General features: G+C 40.0%; 1 protein-coding gene across 1 annotated transcript in view; it reads left to right on the top strand.

The window, feature by feature from the left end:
• Positions 1–266: 266 nt before the first annotated feature.
• Positions 267–21,384, top strand: part of MREG (melanoregulin) — a gene marked incomplete at its 5' end in the record, with an annotated part of 120,554 nt that continues 99,436 nt past the window's right edge. Inside the window, one exon of the mRNA XM_029225431.1 lies at positions 267–412. Within this exon, the coding sequence (XP_029081264.1) occupies positions 267–412 (146 nt within the window). The remainder of the gene's footprint in view (positions 413–21,384) is intronic.

Consider the following 21,384-nt stretch of genomic DNA (forward strand, 5'->3'; position numbering starts at 1 on the left):
ACCTACACGTGCCGGGGAGATAGGCAGGCGGACAGTTTGAACGGTAAGGACGCCGCCTTGGGGGAGCTGTTCTGCGCTGGGAGAATAGAGAGCCCCTGAGGCGGCCGCGCGGGGTGGGGCGGGGCTATGGAGAGGGGCGGGGCGACGCGAGGCAGCGCGAGTGGACTGGACGGGGCGGGGCGGGGCGGGGCGGGGCGGGGCCCGGGCGGTCACGTCGGCGTGAGCCCTATGTCCGGCATATTTGTAAGGCGGCGTGGGCCCATTGACTTAACCTGGCCTACGCTTCATCACTCAAATGTCCCGTGGCCGTGAGTTTGCCTGGCAGCAGGCTTGATGCAGCACCAAGTGGCCATCGTCACCGGCGGGGGTACGGGCATCGGAAAGGCCATCGCGACCGAGCTCCTGCATCTAGGTGCGTGAGCAGGCCCCTGGGCTAGGTTACTCAGAGCGAGAGAGCCTTAGAAGCTGGCGGAACCTGGGGTCGGGAGCCAGGGGGCCAGAGGCGGGCTTAGGAGAGCGTGAAGTTGCAAAGCAAAGGAAGTGTAGCTGTGGGTGAAATTTAAACCGCGAGGGAGAGTGGAGAGAGGAGAGTTCTAAGAAAAGTTGTGGAGAAGCGGTGGATGATGAACCACTATTTGTAAACTAAAGGGAAAATTTAGAGCCAAAGATACTGTGTCCGAGGTGGGGATTACGGAGACGTGTGGAATCATGCTATGGAGCTAATTATGGATGTGAATTTTTTTTTTTTTTTTGGATGTGAATTTAAAATTAATTCTTTCTAGGGAATTCCCTGGCGATCTAGTGGTTAGGACTCAGGGCTTTCCTGCCGGTGGGCCTGGGCTGGATCCCTGGGCGGGGAGCTAAGATCCCACAAGCCGTGCTGCTGGGCCAAATAAATAAATAAATTCTATTTATTGCCTAATGAATGATTAGGAAACATGGGAAGACTTCATTTAACTGGAAAAGGTAAAAGTCTCCCATCATATAATCTTCTCGAATCTCTTGTAATATTTACCTTAACTTGGGTGAAGGGAGGACTTTATAAGCAATAAACAAGGAAAGAAACCACAAAAGGGAAAATAGATAAATATGAAGGTGTATATCCTCATTGAATTAAAAAATATATGTGAATAAAGTTTGAAGGAACATGAAGAAAAACATTTACATGTACAACAAATTTATTATATAAAGAGATCTCATAAATAAATAAGGAAAAGATCTAACAACTGATAGAAAGATAGGCTGCTGATACGGGCCAAGCATTTTAAATCAAGAACTAAAAAAAAAGCAGTAAGTATATGAAAAAATAGTCAACTTTTTTGGCAATGAAATGCAAAATATAGCAATAAAAAGGTGCCATTGGTTTTTTAACACAATTTTAAAACATTGGGGAAAATGAAAGTGTTGATGAGGAAGTGAGAAGGCAGGCAAGAATGTAAATTATTAAAAGCTTTCTAGAGGTCAGTTTGGGAAAAAAAATCCGAAAGTATTAACAGTATTTGTGCTGTATGACCTAGTAATTCCTCTCTCAGGAATTTACTCTTCGGAAATAATCAGGGACAAGCACGGATTTGTGTACAAGAATGTAGTGTTGAATAGTGAAACATGATAAGGGAAAAGACTAAATCAGTAACAATGAAATATGCTGCTATTTAAACATCTTGCTATTGAAGATTTTGTTGTCAAATGCATACCATATAATTGAAAAAAATCAGGATTCTAAACAAAGTATAGCATTCCAATTTAATTGTTAATGAAAAATATATATGCAGAAGAAGACTGAAAAGAAGTTTGTAATATTGTTATCAGCAACTACTTTTTCTGGAAATGATTTGAATGATGAGTGGTTAGACTGTACTCATTTTTCAAATTTTTTTAATGAACATGTAAGTTGTCTTTGCTTACCATTGTGTTTCTCATGCCCGGCACAGCATATGAACTTAAAGTATGTAAGGAAAAAATACATCTTAATAAGAAAAAAAAAGAAAATTAGCATTTCTTAATCTGACCCTGGTGTAGCTTCATCACCATTACTACCCACTTTACTTCCAACACCAAAACTCTAACCCTGTTCAGGAAAATCCATTAGAAAAGTAGAGTCGGTTATCATTTTCTGTGAAGGTCAGATACCAGGCTTCACGGCAGATTGGTCAGATCCTGGTTCAACCTTCCAATGTACTTAAAAAAAAAGTAATGTATTGGAAATGCATTTCCTTCTGTGAAAGAGTATACAAATAATTTTTACTATGACTTGCTCAGCTTTATTTTTTTATTCCAGGATTAATGGCTGTTTCCTGAAAATTGTTATAGAAACCTAAATTGGGCAAATAAAATAAAATGTTAGCCAATTCAGTTTCCAGTGAGAAGGCTCCTATTTTTTGGTGTGAATTACAAGTTGGATTTTGAGGCATGCTTTTTAAAAATAAATTTATTTATTTATTTTTGGCTGCGTTGGGTCTTCGTTAATGCGCGCAGGCTTTCTCTGGTGGTGGCGAGCGGGGGCTACTCTTTGCGCGCTGCAGTGCGTGGTCTTCTCACTGCCGTGGCTTCTCTTGTTGCGGAGCATGGGCTCTAGGCATGTGGGCTTAAGTAGTTGTGGCGCGCGGGCTCAGTAGTTGTGGCTTGCGGGCTCTAGAGTGCAGGCTCCGTAGCTGTGATGCACAGGCTTAGTTGCTCTGCGGCATGTGGGATCTTCTCAGACCAGGTCTCGAACCCGTGTCCCCTGCCTTGGCAGGCGGATTCTTAACCACTGCGCCACCAGGGAAGTGCGAGGCATGCTTTTTTTTTTTTTTTTTTTTTGCTGTACGCGGGCCTCTCACTGTTGTGGCCTCTCCCGTTGCGGAGCACAGGCTCCGGACGCGCAGACTCAGTGGCCGTGGCTCATGGGCCCAGCCGCTCCGCGGCATGTTGGATCTTTCCGGACCGGGGCACGAACCTGTGTCCCCTGCATCGGCAGGCGGACTCTCAACCACTGCGCCACCAGGGAAACCCCCGAGGCATGCTTTTTAAAGTGATTATTGTGTTGTCTTTCACATCCAGATGATTTTGACTGTCCCTTTTCTGAGAGGATGCTGAAAGCCCTAGCTCACAAGGGCAGGATGTAGGGAACAGAATTGAAACCCTCTTCCTCTGTTTGACAGATGCTCTTAGACCAGAGGAGTCCTGCTTCCATCAAAGAATATTGAACCTAAGACCATCCACATTGAATTCAAGCTAAATCCTTGTCTCTGTCCTCAAGTTAGTCATTCTCTTTCTGTTGACAGTGGGTGAAATGAAAGTAGGAATTGCAAGTGGAAATTGTGAGGCAAGACAGCACTCTTTCTTGCTCTGGTGACTAGGCTCTTATCAACACCAGGGACCTAGAAGGTGCTTACATGTAGCACTCTGAGTTGAAGATCGAAAGGAATCAGTATCAGCCCAAGCAGAAAAGCGATATATTTGGCTACAAATGCCTCTGATGTGGAAATAACTCATTATTTGCTAGTTACTTCTGTACCTGGTTCTAAGTAAGTTTATCAAGCTTTCTGAATTTCTCTAGCAACTCATATAAACAACAAAAAAAGTCCATCTAAATCATTTAGCGTAAGGGTGAGGAGAAGGATATCGTCTAATAATTTTCTAGTTTATTATAAAATAAGAGCATTGCAATAAATTCAGGTAGTATGGAAGTATATAAAAGAAAAAAATGAGCTTTCCCATTCTGCCCATCTCCTAAATCCCTTTCCTGGTGATTTTCTATGAGTCAGCCACATGCACACATATACACTTGTGTGTATTTTGTTATTTACAAAACTGTGACTGTAGTATTCTTACTGTTCTGTAATTTTTTCTTTCCATGCTAGTGCATATAGTAGTACTTCATTCTTCTCAAAGTTATATAGTATTCTATTGTATGGATATGTAACAATTTATTTAACCATTCCTTTAATGGAAATTTAGGTTTCTAGTTCTACCCAGCACTGCAGCATTCCGCCTTGTAATACTTTTGCCCCCTGGTTCAAGTTTATATGCAGTTACAATAAATAGCCTTTTAAAGTTGTGTCCCAGTATAGTTCTGCTAATATTAGATAACTTTCCTGAAGCCTTCAGGGTTCAGATAGTAATTAGTGATAATTTAGTAAGCTTCTAATTAGATAATTCCTGTGAATAATCCTATTTATATTTTCATTATATCTCTTATTTGAGGCCTTGGACAAAGTCAGGCATTAATCACCTTAGTATTCTTGAGGATTTTTTTTTTTTAATGAGGCTTAACTTCTTAATGTGGATTTAGGAAGAGTTGTAGATGTCAGATTTCCATGCCTTGTCAGCCTGTGCTCTGCTCTAGAGCAGTTAATGCCCATCTTTAAGGCAGAAAGATCAAAGAAAAGAAGGTGATGGGCAGAGGCAGTGGCTAATCCAGGGGAACTTGTTTCTCCTTTCCATTATATTAATCAGATTAGCTATTCCTCCTAATTCAGGGAAACCTGGCTGAGGGTTGGACCTGGGCTAGAAATGTGTATTTCAATTCTTTCCCCTCCTGGGAGTAGAAGCTTCCTCCTGGAAACAGAAGAAGAAAGGAATAACGGTTCTCCTAACAGTATAATATATGCTTTGTTGAAAATTATACATCAATTTTTAAAATTTTATTTATTTATTTATTTATGGCTGCGTTGGGTCTTCGTTGCTACGCGCTTCTCTAGTTGCGGCGAGCAGGGGGTACTCTTTGTTGAGGTGCGTGGGCTCCTCATTGCGGTGGCTTCTCTTGTGCGGAGCACGGGCTCTAGGCACGCGGGCCTCAGCAGTTGTGGCACGCCAGTTCAGTAGTTGTGGCTCACGGGCTCTAGAGCTCAGGCTCAGTAGTTGTGACGCATGGGCTTAGTTGCTCCATGGCATGTGGAATCTTCCCAGACCAGGGCTTGAACCTGTGTCCCCTGCGTTGGCAGGCGGAGTCTTAACCACTGCGCCACCAGGAAAGTCCTATACATCAATTTTGATAAGTTGAATTCTATTTTAAAGTTAGTCTTGTCTTGCAAGGAATTCATGGTGAATCTTTTTAATATTTGCTTTATAAAGCTCTCAGATTGCCTATCAGAATTTCCAAAAGTTGTCTGCATTTGTAACTCACTAAATTATAACCTAATCTTGAAAAATAGTTTTTTAAAGTGCCTTATTTTAATATGCAGAAGCTACCTCATCATGTACAACTAGAAAGGTTGTGGTCAAACAGAGAGCCATTTTACTCTTTACCTTTCTAAGTGTCATTTATTCCATACATGAATATTGAATGTGGACTGTTTTTGAGCGTAATAATTACAATGACAGGGTCCCAGTCTTCCAGGAGATAATAGTGAGTGGGGGGAGACTTAATTATCATACAATACTGGTTTAAATGCTGTATTAGAATGAGGTCAGGGATATGGGAGCATGTAGAAGGAGCTGCCAATCTTGGCTCAGTGAGGGAGAGGAAGGAGGGTCGTCAACATAGTTGTGATTTTCAATATAGTTCGCTTTAAATCTGCCATATACATCTGGGCTTCCCAGAGGTGGTGAGGCTCTTCCCTCTCGCAAGGCTGTCTTGGCACGTATTTCTGCTTTTTATATTTGTACATGAAAAGAAGGAAGCATTCTCTTTAGGATAAACTAACATGTGAGGCAACAATGAGCAATAAGGGTCAGGATTACTTAGTGAGATAAATGAATAGTCCAGTGTCTCATAGCTTAATATTTTTACTTAAGGAAAGCACTGGTGGAGTGTCAGCATTCCCATGGGTAGCTCTTCCTTTTATAACTCCATTTACATACAATTCTAATTTCACTTTCAGTGTTACCAATTTTTATTTCTTTGTTGCACTTTCGTCTTTGTTGGCCAGTCTCTCCTTCAGTCATGGTTTTTGTAAAATGTCACATGGGTTTATCATTGGGAGACAAGGAGGCAACACAACTGCATTCTTTGCCATCTGTACACGAATTGAAGAACAGATGCATAGTGGCCAATCACTTACAGACAGTGAAAGAAGTGAAACAATTAGTCACTGACCGTGATGTGCATCTGTTATTCGCATGTTGATCTGTGGATTTGTACTGGCGGTACAGTTTATATTTTATGCAATTACTCAGTTAATCTGCCATGTTAACTGGAATTTGAACAGTGTTGTTGGGGGTCTGGTGTTATCTAAACTAAGGTAACTGAAATTAGCGTGTATTAGAGCCGAGCAAAACAAGGACTGCGGCTACTTCTACTTCACCCTTCCTGGACATTGTGTAACAATTAAATGCTCATACATTTTATTTCTACATATGTTGTAAAGCCTACAATACACTGATATCATTTTTACTTTAAACAATCACTACCTTTTAGAGAGATTGAATAGAAATAAGAAAAGACTACATATTTACTTTATTTACTCACATAATTACCATTTCCAGTTCTCTTTCTTCTTTTGTAGATTTAGATTTTCATCTGGTAGCATTGTCCTTCTGTTGGAAGGCCTTCCTTTAATCTTTTTGTAGTGCAGGTCTACTTTAATGAATTCTTCTGGATATCATATGTGTGAATAAGTCTTTAATTTGCCATTCCTTTTTTTTTTGCGGTACGCGGGCCTCTCACTGTTGTGGCCTCTCCCGCTGTGGAGCACAGGCTCCGGACGCGCAGGCTCAACGGCCATGGCTCACGGGCCCAGCTGCTCCGCGGCATGTGGGATCTTCCCGGACCGGGGCACGAACCCGTGTCCCCTGCATCGGCAGGCAGACTCCCAACCACTGCTCCACCAGGGAAGCCCTGCCATTACTTTTGAAAGCTATTTTCACTGGGTAAGAGTTCTAGGTTCCAAAACTCCCACTGCCACCCGCATCCCCAGTACTTTCAAGATATTCCACTATCTTCTGGCTTGCATTGTTTCTGAAAAGAAGTGTTCTGTCTTCCTTGTCTTTTTTGTGTTCTTTTTCTCTGGCTGCTTTTAATATTTTTCTCTTTATCATTGGTTTATGTAATTATGTCATCAGTGCCATTCCTGGGCCTGTTTTTATTAATTTGCTTTTCTCCTCATTCTGGGTTGTATTTCCCTGCTCCTTTGTATGCTTTGTGGCTTTTTGTTGGATGCCAGACATTTGAATTTTACCTTGTTGCAGGCTAGTTATTTTTGTATTCTTATAAATATTGCTGAACTTTGTTCTGTGATGCAATTAAGTTACTTGGAAACAGTTTGAAACTTTGTAGAGCTTGGGAACAATCTTTCCCCAGCCTCAGATTGTTTCCTTACTCGTATGTACTGATCAGTGCTCAGCTGAAGATCTGAGGGAACTCTACAGATCTCTGGAGTTCCCCCCCTGTGTACCTCCTTTCTCTCTGTGCCATGTGTAATCTAGCTGTCTTGGCCTCCCTGGACTCCCAACTTCATCTCTTCTACCCAGGAGACTGCTGGGCTCTCAATGGGTTCTTCCTCCCTATGTTGCATCCTGAAGACTGTCTCTAGGCAGCAATCTGGAATAATAATAGGGCTCACATTGTTTGTGTTCACTCTCTGGGATCACTAGCCTGTGCTACTTGATATCCAGTGCCTGGAAATCATTGTTGCGTATATTTTGTTCAGTTTTTTAGTTGTTTTGGGCTGGAGGGTAAGTTCAGTTCCTATTACTCCATCTTGACCATATGCAGAAGTCCTAATTCATCTGTTTTTACAAGAACATATGAAACATTTTCTAAACATTATTACTTTCAGAACTTGGACAACCAGTGAAAACATATTTAGTTGTTCTTTGGCTGTTGTCTCCTCAGGGTGTAATGTGGTCATTGCATCCCGTGAGTCTGATAGATTAAAATCTGCCGCAGATGAACTGAAGGCCAGTCTGCCTCCTACCAGCCAGGCTCAAGTCACTCCCATAAAATGCAACATCTGTAATGACGAGGAGGTAAAGCAAATCTATCTTTGTTTTTTTTAATTTTATTGTAGTATAGTTGATTTACGATGTTGTGTTTAATTTCTGCTGTCAGCAAAGTGACAGTTATACATATATATATTCTTTTTCATATTCTTTTCCATTATGGTTTATTACAGGATATTGAATATAGTTCCCTGTACTATATAGTAGGACCTTGTTGTTTGTCCATTCTATATGTAATAGCTTGCATCTGCTAATCCCAAACTCCCAATCCTTCCCTCCCCCTTGGCAACTACAAATTTGTTCTCTATATCTGTGAGTCTGTTTTTGTTTCATAGATATATTGATTTGTGTTTTATTTTAGATTCCACATATATGTGATATCATATGGTATTTGTCTTTCTCTTTCTGATTTAGTTCACTTAGTATGATAATCTCTAGATCCATCCATGTTGCTGCAAATGGCATTATTTCATTCTTTTTTATTTTTGCGATATGCAGGCCTCTCACTGTTGTGGCCTCTCCCGTTGTGGAGCACAGGCTCCGGACGTGCAGGCTCAGCGGCCATGGCTCACGGGCCCAGCCGCTCTGCGGCATGTGAGATCTTCCTGGACTGGGGCATGAACCCATGTCCCCTGCATTGGCAGGCGGACTCAACCACTGCGCCACCAGGGAAGCCATCATTCTTTTTGATGGCTGAGTATTATTCCATTTTGTGTGTGTGTGTGTGTGTGTGTGTGTGTGTGTGTGTGTATGTGTTTCACATCTTTATCTATTCATCTGTTGATGGACATTCAGGTTGTTTCAGTGTCTTGCTATTGTAATACTGTTGCTATGAACATTGGGGTGCATGTATCTTTTCAAATTATAGTTTTGTCTGGGTATATGGTCAGCAGTGCAGGAGTGGGGTTTCTGGATCATATGGCAACTGTAGTTTTAGTTTTTTGAGGAATGCAAATCTATCTTACTTATTCATTCATTTTAATTTATAGTAGTTGTCCCTAAACCTGACTGTGCTTTAAGTTTTCCCATAGTAGCTATCTTAGATGAGGTTCACTAGAAGCAGAGCCTGTGAAGGAGATTCTTGAGCTAATGATCTATTGAGTGAGTGGCCTCTGGAGAAAGAGAGGAAGGGAAGAAATGTAGGGAAGCTAAGCAAGGACAGTTTCATCTAGTGACTACCTTTTGTGCCTTTTGCCCTTTAACTCATTTCATAATGTCTGTTTCATCACTATCCATTATTCTGTGTTGGTAGTTTACAAATTAAAACAATGGAGGGGTGATCCAGGTCCTTGGATAAATCTTGTCATTAAAATTCCAAATTTAGCTTTATGATCTCTGGGTATCGGATACTGGTAAATTATTCACTGATATAGGATTTTCAGGTTTATTCATTGTGACTACCTCTCCATTTACTGTGGTTCTCAGAGTTACTATTCACTGTGAGACACTGCAAGCTCTGCTACTCTACTAAAGCAGGTAATAAAGTCCAAGTAGCAAGTTAGGTTATTAACCAGTTCACTTTTAACATTTTATTTATTTATTTATTGAAGTGCAGTTGATGTACAATTTATATGTTACAGGTGTATAATATAGTGATTCACAATTTTTAAAGGTTATACTCCATTTATAGTTATCATAAAATATTTGCCATATTCCCCATGTTGTATAATATATTCTTGTAGCTTATTTTATACCTAATAGTTTGTACTTCTTAATCTCCTACCCTTCACTGCCTCTCCCTGCTTCCCTCTCCATATTGGTAACCACTAGTTTGGGCTCTATGTCTGTGAATCTGCTTAGTTTTTGTTATATTCACTAATTCATTGTATTTTTTAGATTCCACATATAAGTGCTATCATACAGTATTTGTATTTCTCTCTCTGTAACCAGTTCACTTTTAATGTTTTTCTTTAGGCGAATAATTTGGTCAAAGCCACCTTAGACTTTTATGGTCAGATCAGTTTCTTGGTAAACAATGGAGGAGGCCAGTTCTTCTCTCCTTCTGAACACATCAGTTCAAAGGGGTGGAATGCTGTGATTGAAACCAAACTGATGGGTGCCTTCTACATGTGCAAAGCAGGCAAGTGTGATCAATCATCCAAGAAGTCCAAGTGTCTTTATGTAAAGATCATAGAGAATCCTGGAAGAGAAATTGTTATGGGCTCAGAAGCTCCATGTCATCAACACTTACTGCCCTGATTTAACTTACATACAACATAGCAATGCAAATTGCTGCATTTCTGGATGGTAATTCGGCAACATTTATAAAATACAAATATTGTTTGATCTGTTACTTTTATTTCTAGGAAGTTATCATGTAAAAATTATTCAGAATTTGTACAAAGATATTGCTACAGAGTGCTTCATAACATAAAGGAAGACTCCACACTTATTTTGTTTTTAAGAAATGAATCTGTTAAATCTATTACAAGGACCTATTAATTAATTCAGTGAAATCTTCAGGGAGAATACCAGAGTCCACATTTTTTATGACTAATAAGTAATTAGCACACATGCATAGTCTTTAGATTAAAGCTTATGTTTCATAGGTGGTAATACTCAACCCTGAAGTTGGGTAACTGAAGAGTTCCCTTACAAACTATCCAAGACATTTTTATGCTGAAAAATGTGGAACGAGTATAATTCTGAACCACAGGGTCTTCACCCCAACATGGGTTAGGCTTTATATTCTTTTATTTATTTTATTTAAAAAATTTTTTTTGTGGTACGAGGGCCTCTCACTGTTGTGGCCTCTCCCGCTGCGGAGCACAGGCTCTGGACGCGCAGGCTCATTGGCCATGGCTCACGGGCCCAGCTGCTCCACGGCATGTGGGATCTTCCCGGACCGGGGCACGAACCTGTGTCCCCTGCATCGGCAGGAGGACTCTGAACCACTGCGCCACCAGGGAAGCCCCATGGCTTTATATTCTTAGTATCTCTAAATCAAAGGTCTTGCAGACACTTCCAGCCTCATCTTTATCTAACTGGTAGTATACAGTTCCGTATTAATTGTGATACAGGATGAGCTGCTGAAGTGTAGAGATCCATAAAAAAGAGGAGCTTGAATAAGATAGTTGACTTCTCCCTCACATAAAAACTCAAGGTATATAGTCCAGGGATAGTATGGTAGTTCCATAATCATTAGGGAATAAGGATCCTACTTCTTGCTTTACTATCTTTGACATGTGGTTTCCATCCCATGGTCCAAAATGGCTGCTCCAGTTCCTGTCATTGTAACTGCATTCCAGACAGTAGGAATGAGGAAGAATGTAATACTCACTCATTCTTTTTAACAGCACCATCTGGAAGTGGCGCCGTTACATTCACTGACGTTCGTCATCAGCTAGAACTCAGTTAAACGATCATACCTACCTATAAGGGATACTGGGAAATAGAATCTTTAGGTGAGTAGCTATGTGCCTAAGTACAAATTCAATTTCTATGTAAGAAAAGGAGAATGAGCATGAGGAGGTAGCTTGTAGTCTCTAACCCACCCTTCATAGCTCAGCACTTCAACACCTTCCAGCACTCAAGTCAACAGTCTCTTACCAACCTGAGGTTCCTTGCCAACAGCCATTAATTAGAAGTCTGCAGAGTCTAGATTCAGTTATGATTTTTATTAGCCAGAATTGAATTAAAGAATACAGGGCGTCTAGTTTTTGTTTTGTTTTGTTTTTACTTTAAACAATGGGACTTAGCTTTTGGTTTTGAAAACAAGGAATATGAAACATACATTTTTTCTGTACCATAATAATAACAGTGAAAAACTGAAAACCATTTAAATATTCTAGAGTAAAATATTAGTTGAGTGAAGTTTTATACATCTACAGGATAGAGTACTATGCAGCCACTAAAAATATAGGTATAAAAATATACTTCTCAATATGAAAAGATATTCCCAGACATCGAGTGAAAAGCAGGTTATAAAACATTCTATCCAGCATGATCACATTTCTGCAAAAAACAGTATATATTTATATATGGCTGTATATGAATAGACATGATTCTGAAGGAGTTTATACCAAAATACTGACATATTATCTCTGGGAGGTATAATTACATATTATTTTCATCTTTTTGCGTATCTGCTTTTTCTAGTTTTTCTAAAATGAACATGTATTTTTAATGTAATTAAAATGATTTAAGTCATGACTACCCTGAAGTTCCAGGTTTTTCAACTTGTACTCTTTGACACAATATGCTATTGTTAAAGACTTGTGGGAACATCCACATATAAATTACTGGTGAATTTAGACTTTCCTATAGCCTTTAATTATTCATTTTACTAATATAGGAATTTCTTTCTCCCAGTTTATTTTTGGAAACCTCTTGAATGTGTGAAAAAGTTAAAGAAATAATACAATGAACTCCTATTAGACATACCTCGTTTTATTATGTTTTGCTTTATTGCACATCGGGCAAGTCTGCCAGCACTGTGTTTCTAACAGCATTTGCTTACTTTGTGTCTCTGGGTCATATTTAGGTAATTATCGCAATATTTCAAATTTTTATTATATTTGTTATGATGATTTGTGGTCAGTGATCTTTGATGTTACTATTGCAAAAAGATTACAACTTGCTGAAGCTCAAATGATGGTTAGCACTTTTTAGCAATAAAATATTTTAAAATTAAGGTTGTACATTATTTTTTTATACATAATGATATCACACATTTCATAGACTATAGTTTAGTGTAAACATAATTTTTATATGCACTGGGAAACAAAAAAATTTTCTTAATTCACTGTATTGCAATATTGTGGTGGTCTGGAACTGAACCTGCCGAAATCTCCAAGCTGTGTCTGTATACCTTTCATTTAGATTCACCAAGTGCTAACATTTTGCTGCATTTGCATTCTCTCTCTGTGTCTTTCCCCCCTCTCTTCCTCCCTCCCATCTCTGGAGCTCGTTTAGGCGGTGCTCTGAATCCCCTCTCCTCACGCACCCCAAAACAATTGTCTTCTTGCCTCTTCGGCAGGTGCAGATTTTTCCAGACTCCCTCCCGGCCAGCTGTGGCGCACTAGCCCCTTCAGGCTGTGTTCACGCCGCCAACCCCAGTCCTCTCCCTGTGCTCCGACCTCCGAAGCCCGAGCCTCAGCTCCCAGCCCCCGCCCGTCCCGGTGGGCGAGCAGACAAGCCTCTCGGGCTGGTGAGTGCTGGTAGGCACAGGTCCTCTGTGCGGGAATCTCTCCGCTTTTCCCTCCGCACCCCTGTGGCTGCGCTCTCCCCCCGCGGCTCCGAAGCTTTCCCCCTCCGCCACCCGCAGTCTCCGCCCGCGAAGAGGCTCCTAGTGTGTGGAAACCTTTCCTCCTTCACAGCTCCCTCCCACTGGTGCGGGTCCCGTCCCTATTCTTTTGTGTCTGTTTTTCTTTTTTCTTTCGCCCTACCCAGGTACGTGGGGAGTCTCTTGCCTTTTGGGAGGTCTGAGGTCTTCTGCCAGCATTCAGTAGGTGTTCTGTAGGAGTTGTTCCACATGTAGATGTATTTCTGATGTATTTGTGGGGAGGAAGGTGATCTCCGCGTCTTACTTCTCCGCCATCTTGAAGGTCCCCCCCTCCCCGAAGGTCCCGCTTCTATGTTTTTTAGCTGATACTCTTCCATAAAAAGACTTTTAGTTACACCACAGCCATCACTTCTCCCTATATATGTTATTATTATTATTAACTTTTTTAGTATACCACTATGGAATCAAGGATTTCTTTTCAAATTCATTGTTTCAAATGTACACATTGTCTCAAATTTAATAGAAATTTGTGTTTCAATGTTTCGCTATTACAAATAATTCTGTGATGAATAACATTGTAAATATTTGTTTCATATTTGTGGAGGTATATATTTAGGGTATATCCGGGAAGTTGGACTGCTGGGTGAAGAGTAAATGCATCCTGTTAGGCATTTGCAAGTTTCTTTGTTTTTTGGCTGCGCTGTGTGGCATGCGGGATCTTAGTTCCCCAACCAGGGATGGAACCCATGCCCCCTGCACTGGGAGTGTGGATTCTTAACCACTGGACTGCTGGGGAGGTCCCTGCAAGTTTCTTTGCATTTTGCACTCCATCATCAATGAATGAGAATGCCTGTTCCTCACAGCCTCACCAAAAATGTGTCTTGTCAATTTCTGGACAACTCTGATGGGCAAGAAATGATATCCCAGTGCAGCATCTCTTCATTTGTTGAAAGGCTACCTGGATATCTCTTCTGTGTGTGTGTTTGAATTGTATTGCTGTCTTTGCACGTGTTTCTCTGGGGTTCTGATCATTTTCTGACATTGTCAGTGTCGTCTAAGAATAGTCCAATTTCCATTACAATCTGTGCAGAGGAGCTTAGACTGACCTGCTGATCTTTTGGGTCATTGTCAATAATTACAAGGGCAAGAGATGGGCCAAAAAGCAACTCATATCTCCCATGGAGAGAGAATTCATGGCCCAAATGCCTGTCAGTGAGTGAATGAATAAACAGATCATGGTATATATGTATAACGTGCTACTCAGAAATGAAAAGGAGTGAACTATTGATTCAGGCAGCAGTGTGGACAAATCTGAAAATAATTATTCTGAGTGAAAGAAGCCAGATAGAAAAGAGCACGTATGTATGATTTCATTTATATGTTTAAGTCCTAGAAGCGTTGAAAAAAAATTTTTGATGCTAGATTCACTGAGAGTTAGATATTATTCTGCCTCCTATTCATAAATTACAGGAAGAAAATGAAGCAGTGCGACAGCCTTTAGGGTGGTTTATCGCTCATAATCTCTTCCTTCACACAGTGTAAGACATTTCAAATCATATCTGATACACAAATAAGGCCTTAGTATTTCAGAAGATTTTCTCAGTGAAAGAATGGCTGTGAGACGTTATTCAGATGGCAAAATTAAATCTCATGGAACTCCTAGTCTAGATAAATGCCCTTGCTTCTCTTCTGGGCTTTTGCTTCAGAAAAGTGGCTGGAACAATGCCTCATGCGACATAGTCACCATCCTGCCGCTGAATCGTCCACCATCTGTTCTGTTTCGATGGGGGTCACTTTTTTCTCCTGGAAGGGGAGTTTTTACAAACCTCGTGGTCCATTCAGGCATCGCATCCACCTGGACCTCCCAGTAATGCTAGCCGGAATCAAATCCTTCAGAACCCAGGACTACTGGATAAGCCGTAAATCTCTCTGGATAAACTCTCTGCTTTTTCTTCACGAATGCCCCCAATTTTTTTGTAATCCTCAGAGACAGAGAGATTAGGATGTGCTGTTTCAAGATCCAGAGTCACTTTCAGTTTCTGTGTAATTTTCTGCAGTGCCAAATACTGCAGAGGAAGGCCGTCTCCCTCCTTCCTTATGGAACGAACAGAGAGCTGGGCGCTTCAGGCTTTCACACCTGTCATGGGTGGTCTCGACATCCAGCAGCACTTTCCCTTCTGACATCACACTCTTCTCTGCCAACTTCTTTAGTAGATCTTTGAGTGTCGAGATGTAGTCTGAAAATGCTATTGTGTCTGCTTTGAGTTTGTATTAAATGTCCTTCTCGGCTAACCTTGAGAACTATGTAGGGGAGGATAAATAATTTTCCCTCTGCCCTTCTGAGCTCTTAGCTGAGACTCCTGTAATAAAAGACAGATGAACAGGAGAAAAACAAATGGAAGTTTATTCACACGTATACCTCATGTATACATGGGAGGTACCCAGGGAAAAATGAGCAACTGCCTGTCGTGGCTTCCAATTCAGGATTAAGTACCATCTTAATAGGAAAAGGGGAGAGGGGATATAGGCCTCTTGGGGTGGGGAGTATATGATTTTTAGGAAAGATGAATGCGTCCTTTGAAGAATGGATGGGAGGTATGAGAGTTGGTGACACAGTTTGTCCGCATGTGGTGTCGACATCTAGTCTCCCGTCATGTGACAACAGTCAGCCTTCCCTGGTTGATGAGACTCCCAGGGAGGGGATTTATGTCACTGCGTTCCTTTTAGCCGATGAGGGGGGTTCAGAGAAAGCCTCTCTCTGCATTTGCTGTGTTTCAAGTGCCCACAGCTGAAAATAATCAATATACCATCGCAGCGGCACATTCGGGTGGCATCCCACTCCCTTCAACGGCCTCTCGCTCACATGCAACAAACTGGTCCAGGTGCTCAAATTCAGAGAGTAATTTCTGTCTCTGATTTTCCAACTCCCTCTCTCTCCCCCTCCCTCCATCCCCCCCCACCCCAATCCTAGTAGTTTTCTTTCTTGGGTGGCTGTTTCTGAACACTTGCCACTTTCTTCTTCAGGGGCTCTAGGTCACTGCTGAGCCTTTTCCTATGATGAGAGGCAGGACCTCATATGGTGGCCCTGGTGGTCAGGGGATGAGTGCAAGGGGACAAACACCTCTAGGTTCTCCTCACAGAAAATTGCACGAACTCGACTATGTTTCCTGCATATGCTCATCTGTTCTGCCCCCGCCTCTTGCTCCTGGTGATGTGAAGCTGTGTGTTCACCGTCGTGTCATCCTGTCCAGCTGGGCATTACTCCAGAAGGGCCCCTCCTAGCATTGGTGGCAAGCAAGGAAACCTGTCCTATAAATCCACCCGGGACCCGGGACTGTTGGATGCAGAGTGGCACAAGTGGTGGCCACGTTTGATGGTGATGAGGTTGCCCAGGTAATTCTGGCAGATGGAGCGGTTGGTTTCTAACTGGAGTCCTGCCAGGGCTTTTGCAGCCAACATGGGGACTGAGGGGGACTTTCTTCAGGAAAATGGGGCTATGGAGGTACTCTCTAGTGAGGAGTGGGTACACCCCCAGATCTCACGTACTTGGTTCTGAGGACCTTTTAATTAGAAATTCTAAGCCATAGTATGTCTATACCTTTTTGCACCATATGGATACAGACCTAAGTATTTGAACCTCTTCTCTGGAAACATATTAAAATTTATTTAAATTTTTTTATGTCTAGAAATTCTGTTGATACTATTGCTAGCCTGAAGTATGAATTTCATATCCCTTATTATCTAAAATTGATGAAAAAAATAACCACACGTGTAACCCTCAAAATTACCGGTTTGTTTGTTTTCTTCCATAATTAGAAGTTCTTCAAAATATTCCTCTTATGCACATGATGATTTGGGGGAGCTTATGTGGGCCTTGACTTACGTGAGATTTGTTTGACTATAAGATAGTTGTGGTTTTGCTTTAATATTGAAGGACCTGGTTCTTTCTTATGGTTCAGGCAGGGACTCATAACAAGAACATTGTTGTGGGACTCTGACAGGTCATTGGTACACCTATCAGTTTAGTTAAGGGAGACATACTCAACAGAAGCTGATTGTAATGTTTGTATTTTGTCTTTTAAAGGCATAGTGGAGCTGCCAGAGAAGGTGTTTACAACCTCACCAAATCCTTAGCGGTGGAATGGGCCAGCAGTGGAATAAGGATCAATTGTGTTGCCCCTGTAGGTAAATGTTCAATATGAAAGCTGTTGACAAATTGTGTTCTTCTGATTCCATTTGTGTTGTTAGTAGAGGTATTTGTTAATATGCATGTATACTAGAAAAGATTGGCTTTTAAAAATAGATAAAACCAGAAAGAAGTATTCTTTGATTTACAACCAGATTGTCAAGAAGGTTAAGTTAAGCCAATGATTCTCACTCCTGGCTGTGTATTAGAATCATCTGTGAAATAAAAAAAAATAGTGGTATATAAGCTTGACTCCAAACTATGGAATCCAGGTGTTGGTATTTTTTTAAGCTGATTGAATTGCACAGAGAAGGAAATTCAAGTTCACCGTGAAGGTTGAGAATCGCTGCCTTAAAGAATGAATTTTTCTAGATTATCTTGTTATTTCTTGGTATATCATTAATCCTTTATTAGGAGAGAGAGAAACTTAAAATCAAAGTTCTAGGAAGGAATTTCCAGTTGAAGATCAACTATAAGTCAAGGGGAAATTTCTCTGAAACATAATGTAAATGATAGGGAAAAAAATAACAATTTGTTCAGCTTTAAACACTGTCATATTATGTGAAGTAAGACATAGCTTAAGCTTCCTTGGGGATTACATATTGGCCATGTACTCCAAGAGAGATAATAAATGAAACATCTCACACATCCTGCAAAACTCAGCTCAAATTCATTTCTCTGTGATGATTCCTGGTCATTGCTAAGATAGTAATCATCCCTCAGCCTGAAACTCTGTAATATCTGGGGGGTATTACCTATGATCTATCTATATAGTATCCATAGATATTGTTATCTATGCTACTCAGTGGGAACTAAGCATGAACTGACTTGTAGATGTTAGAGAAATCTCATCTCTAACAAATGCAGGTTCCTAGCCAGAAACTTCACATACCTTCAATGTTTTGGGGCTGACATTACCTTATCTACCTTACTCTCAAATATTTATAGAGTAAATTAGATATAGTTCCATTCTGAATGTTGATACTTCGGAGTACTGGCCTCCAAACATGTATTTCTTGATAACCTTTAATGATGTGTTTGTGTTATAAGCACAATACTAAAGTCAGGTTTGTCCTCCACAGATGTTTTTAGGTTTAATGTCTAAACCTTAATACTACTGGAAGATTCCATCCTCTTTATTTATTTTTAAAATTTATTTATTTATTTTTGGCTTCGTTGTGTCTTTGTTGCTGCGTGCGGGCTTTCTCTAGTGGTGGCGAGCAGTGGTTACTCTTCATTGCAGTGCGCGGGCTTCTCATTGTGGTGGCTTCTCTTGTTGCAGAACACCAGCTCTAGGTGCGCGGGCTTCATTGGTTGTGGCTCGCAGGCTCAGTAGTTGTGGCTCGCGGGCTCTAGAGCTCAGGCTCAGTAGTTGTGGTGCACGGGCTTAGTTGCTCTGCGGCATGTGGGATCTTCCCAGACCAGGGATCAAACCTGTTTCCCCTGCATTGGCAGGCGGATTCTTAACCATTGCGCCACTAGGGAAGTCCCGATTCCATCCTCTTTAAATAAAAGGTTACAAATTGTTTAATCGGAAACCGGTATATTACCCCAGTATTGTTTGGAGTAATTAATACTGCCAAGTTTCTACATCTTACTCTCATCCCTCCTGTTTCCTCCCCTTCTAATAACCTCTGCTGTATATAATTATAAGCCAGCAATAAATAGCTTTATCCTGTGTTAAACCGTTTTTGAGTAATTTTTTTGGCTTTATAAACCATTGAAAGCTACTGAAAGCTGAATAAAAGAATTCTTAAACAATTAAAATTTAAATTTATTTGTATTGCATTTAAATTTTTTATTTGTGATTTTTCTCTAGGTAAGAAGCCATGAAAATATTGCATTTTCTAAGTCCTACTTAACCATAGGCCAGTTTTCCATTGTAAAACATAGAAGCCTTAGTGGAAGGTAAAATAGACTCCCCTGACCCATTGTTCCCAGTTAAGGGCTTCTCTGATCTACTCGTATGATTATGCTTTCAGAAACCAAGTCTTTTATGAAAAACTCTCGAGCTTGGCTGGTTATAATGCGAGGTGAGGTCACAAAGTGAGCATTCAGATAATCCTTTTGAGTAGTGGTTGACTGTACTTCTTTGACCATTTTGAGAAAAATTAATATTAGAAATGTTAACTTTTCTATTAAACTTAAACAACTTGGTATTGGATGACAGACTGCCTTGTTGTCTTTACAATTAAAATTTAATTTTATGTACTTTATTTTTTCCTGTTTTATTTTAAACATAGGGAATCATTTATTCCCAGACTACTTTTAACAACCATGGTCATTTGGCAATAGACTTATTTGAAGGGTACTTTCAGAAAATCCCAGCTAAAAGACTTGGAGGTCTTGAGGAGGTGATGTATGTATCTAACATTGGTTGGAGTTACTTTGTTTTATACTTTGGAGACTGGTAATATTTTGGTGTCCTTTTTAAATAGTCTGGTTGGCTAATAGAGAAGATTGCTCCCATGCCATGAAGCCATTTCCACTGTTCCTTCTGGCTCCCAGGAATCCTATCCTGATGGTGCTTTGAATACTCACAGTAGCATTTATTCAGGAGTGAATGCAGTGTGGATTAAGAGCAGCATGTTTTTATTGTTTCATTGTACTTTTCAGCTACTTTGTTTTATCACGTGGCATTTATGATACACAGAAACGTAAGCAAGTCAGACAATTATGACAAAATGAAGTTCCATACACGATTTCTGTAAGGTGGCCAGCTTTAAGTATGTAAAAATCAATAGCTTTCTTAAATGCCAGCAAGATCAGTCCTAAATTGTAATTTTTTTTAAAAAAGAAGATCTTTTCCACAATAATAATAAAAACGAAAATACCCGGAGTAAACTTAACTCTAAATGAAAAAACGTTTATTACTGAAGAACAGAAAAAAAAGACCAGAATAAACACAGACATGTCACATTCCTCAATGGAGAGGCTCAATTTGACTAAAAACAAGTTTCCTTAAATCAGTGTATACATTTAATATATTTTTGGAATTAATATACTGATTCTAAAGTTTGTCTTGAAAAATATTTATGCCAAAACTGCCAAAAATGTTTTGAAAAAGAATAATGAGGGGATTTGACCCTCCTGCTACCAAAACGTACTATAAAACTATACTTATTTACCACATCGGGGGCTGGTACTAGAAGAGGTTAAAATTAGTGGAACAGAATGGACTCTCGTATCAGTACCATATATATAAGGGGAGTTTATAGGAAAAGTAGCATTTCAAATCTGCAAGGAAAGCATAGACCATTCAGCAAAAGTCTTGCAGCAATTGGCTGTTCCTTTAGAAATAGAGCTCCCTGTCTCATATCACACGCAAAATGATTTTCAGATATATTTAAGTGCTAAATATAAAAGCAAAGCCATAAAACTCTTAGAGGAAAATGTGTTCTAATTCCTAGAGCTAGCTTTCATGATCAGTTTGATGTATATCTTTCCAAAATTTTACTGTGCATGCTCAAAAATATTTTTATTTACAGACTTTTTTACGAAAGTGGGATTCTACTGTATGTTTTCTGCCACTCGCTATGGATGTGGCATAGTATATTTAATTAGACCCTATTGTTGCACATTGCGATTCTATTTATATTTTTTATACTTCAGTAATTCTGCAGTGAACATCCTTCAATGTAGTCATGCACTCTTGGGTGAGGAGGTAACTTTCTAGAAGCAGAATTCCTGAACTAAAATTGACTTGTATATTAAATTTTAGAAGATACTGTTAAATCCAACATTTGATGAGCGATTTTGAGCAAGGTGCTTGGATTTTTATCCTGAAAACTGAGAGTGATTTTTAAAGACTTTAAATCAAGGGAATGATCTAACTAAATTTTGTTTTGGAGAGAACGCTCTTTCTATTTTATGAACTATATTGCCTATATTTACTGTATTAAAAATTGAGAAACTTAAGAAATATTTATGAATTCATTTAAAATCATCTTAATAAAGGCATTACATGCTATGAATAATATTTTTACTGAAAAATAGCTACATTTTAAAATACAAAAGCAAACTTTTTTGCATTTGTTTTACACTTTTTACAAATGGCTTAATAGAAAACAGCTGGACTCACATCTGCTTCTGCATTCGGTCTGTTGCAATA

The sequence above is a fragment of the Monodon monoceros genome, unplaced genomic scaffold (assembly GCF_005190385.1).
Source record: "Monodon monoceros isolate NGI ecotype Baffin Bay Population unplaced genomic scaffold, NGI_Narwhal_1 Super_Scaffold_16, whole genome shotgun sequence".
NCBI lineage: Eukaryota > Metazoa > Chordata > Mammalia > Artiodactyla > Monodontidae > Monodon > Monodon monoceros.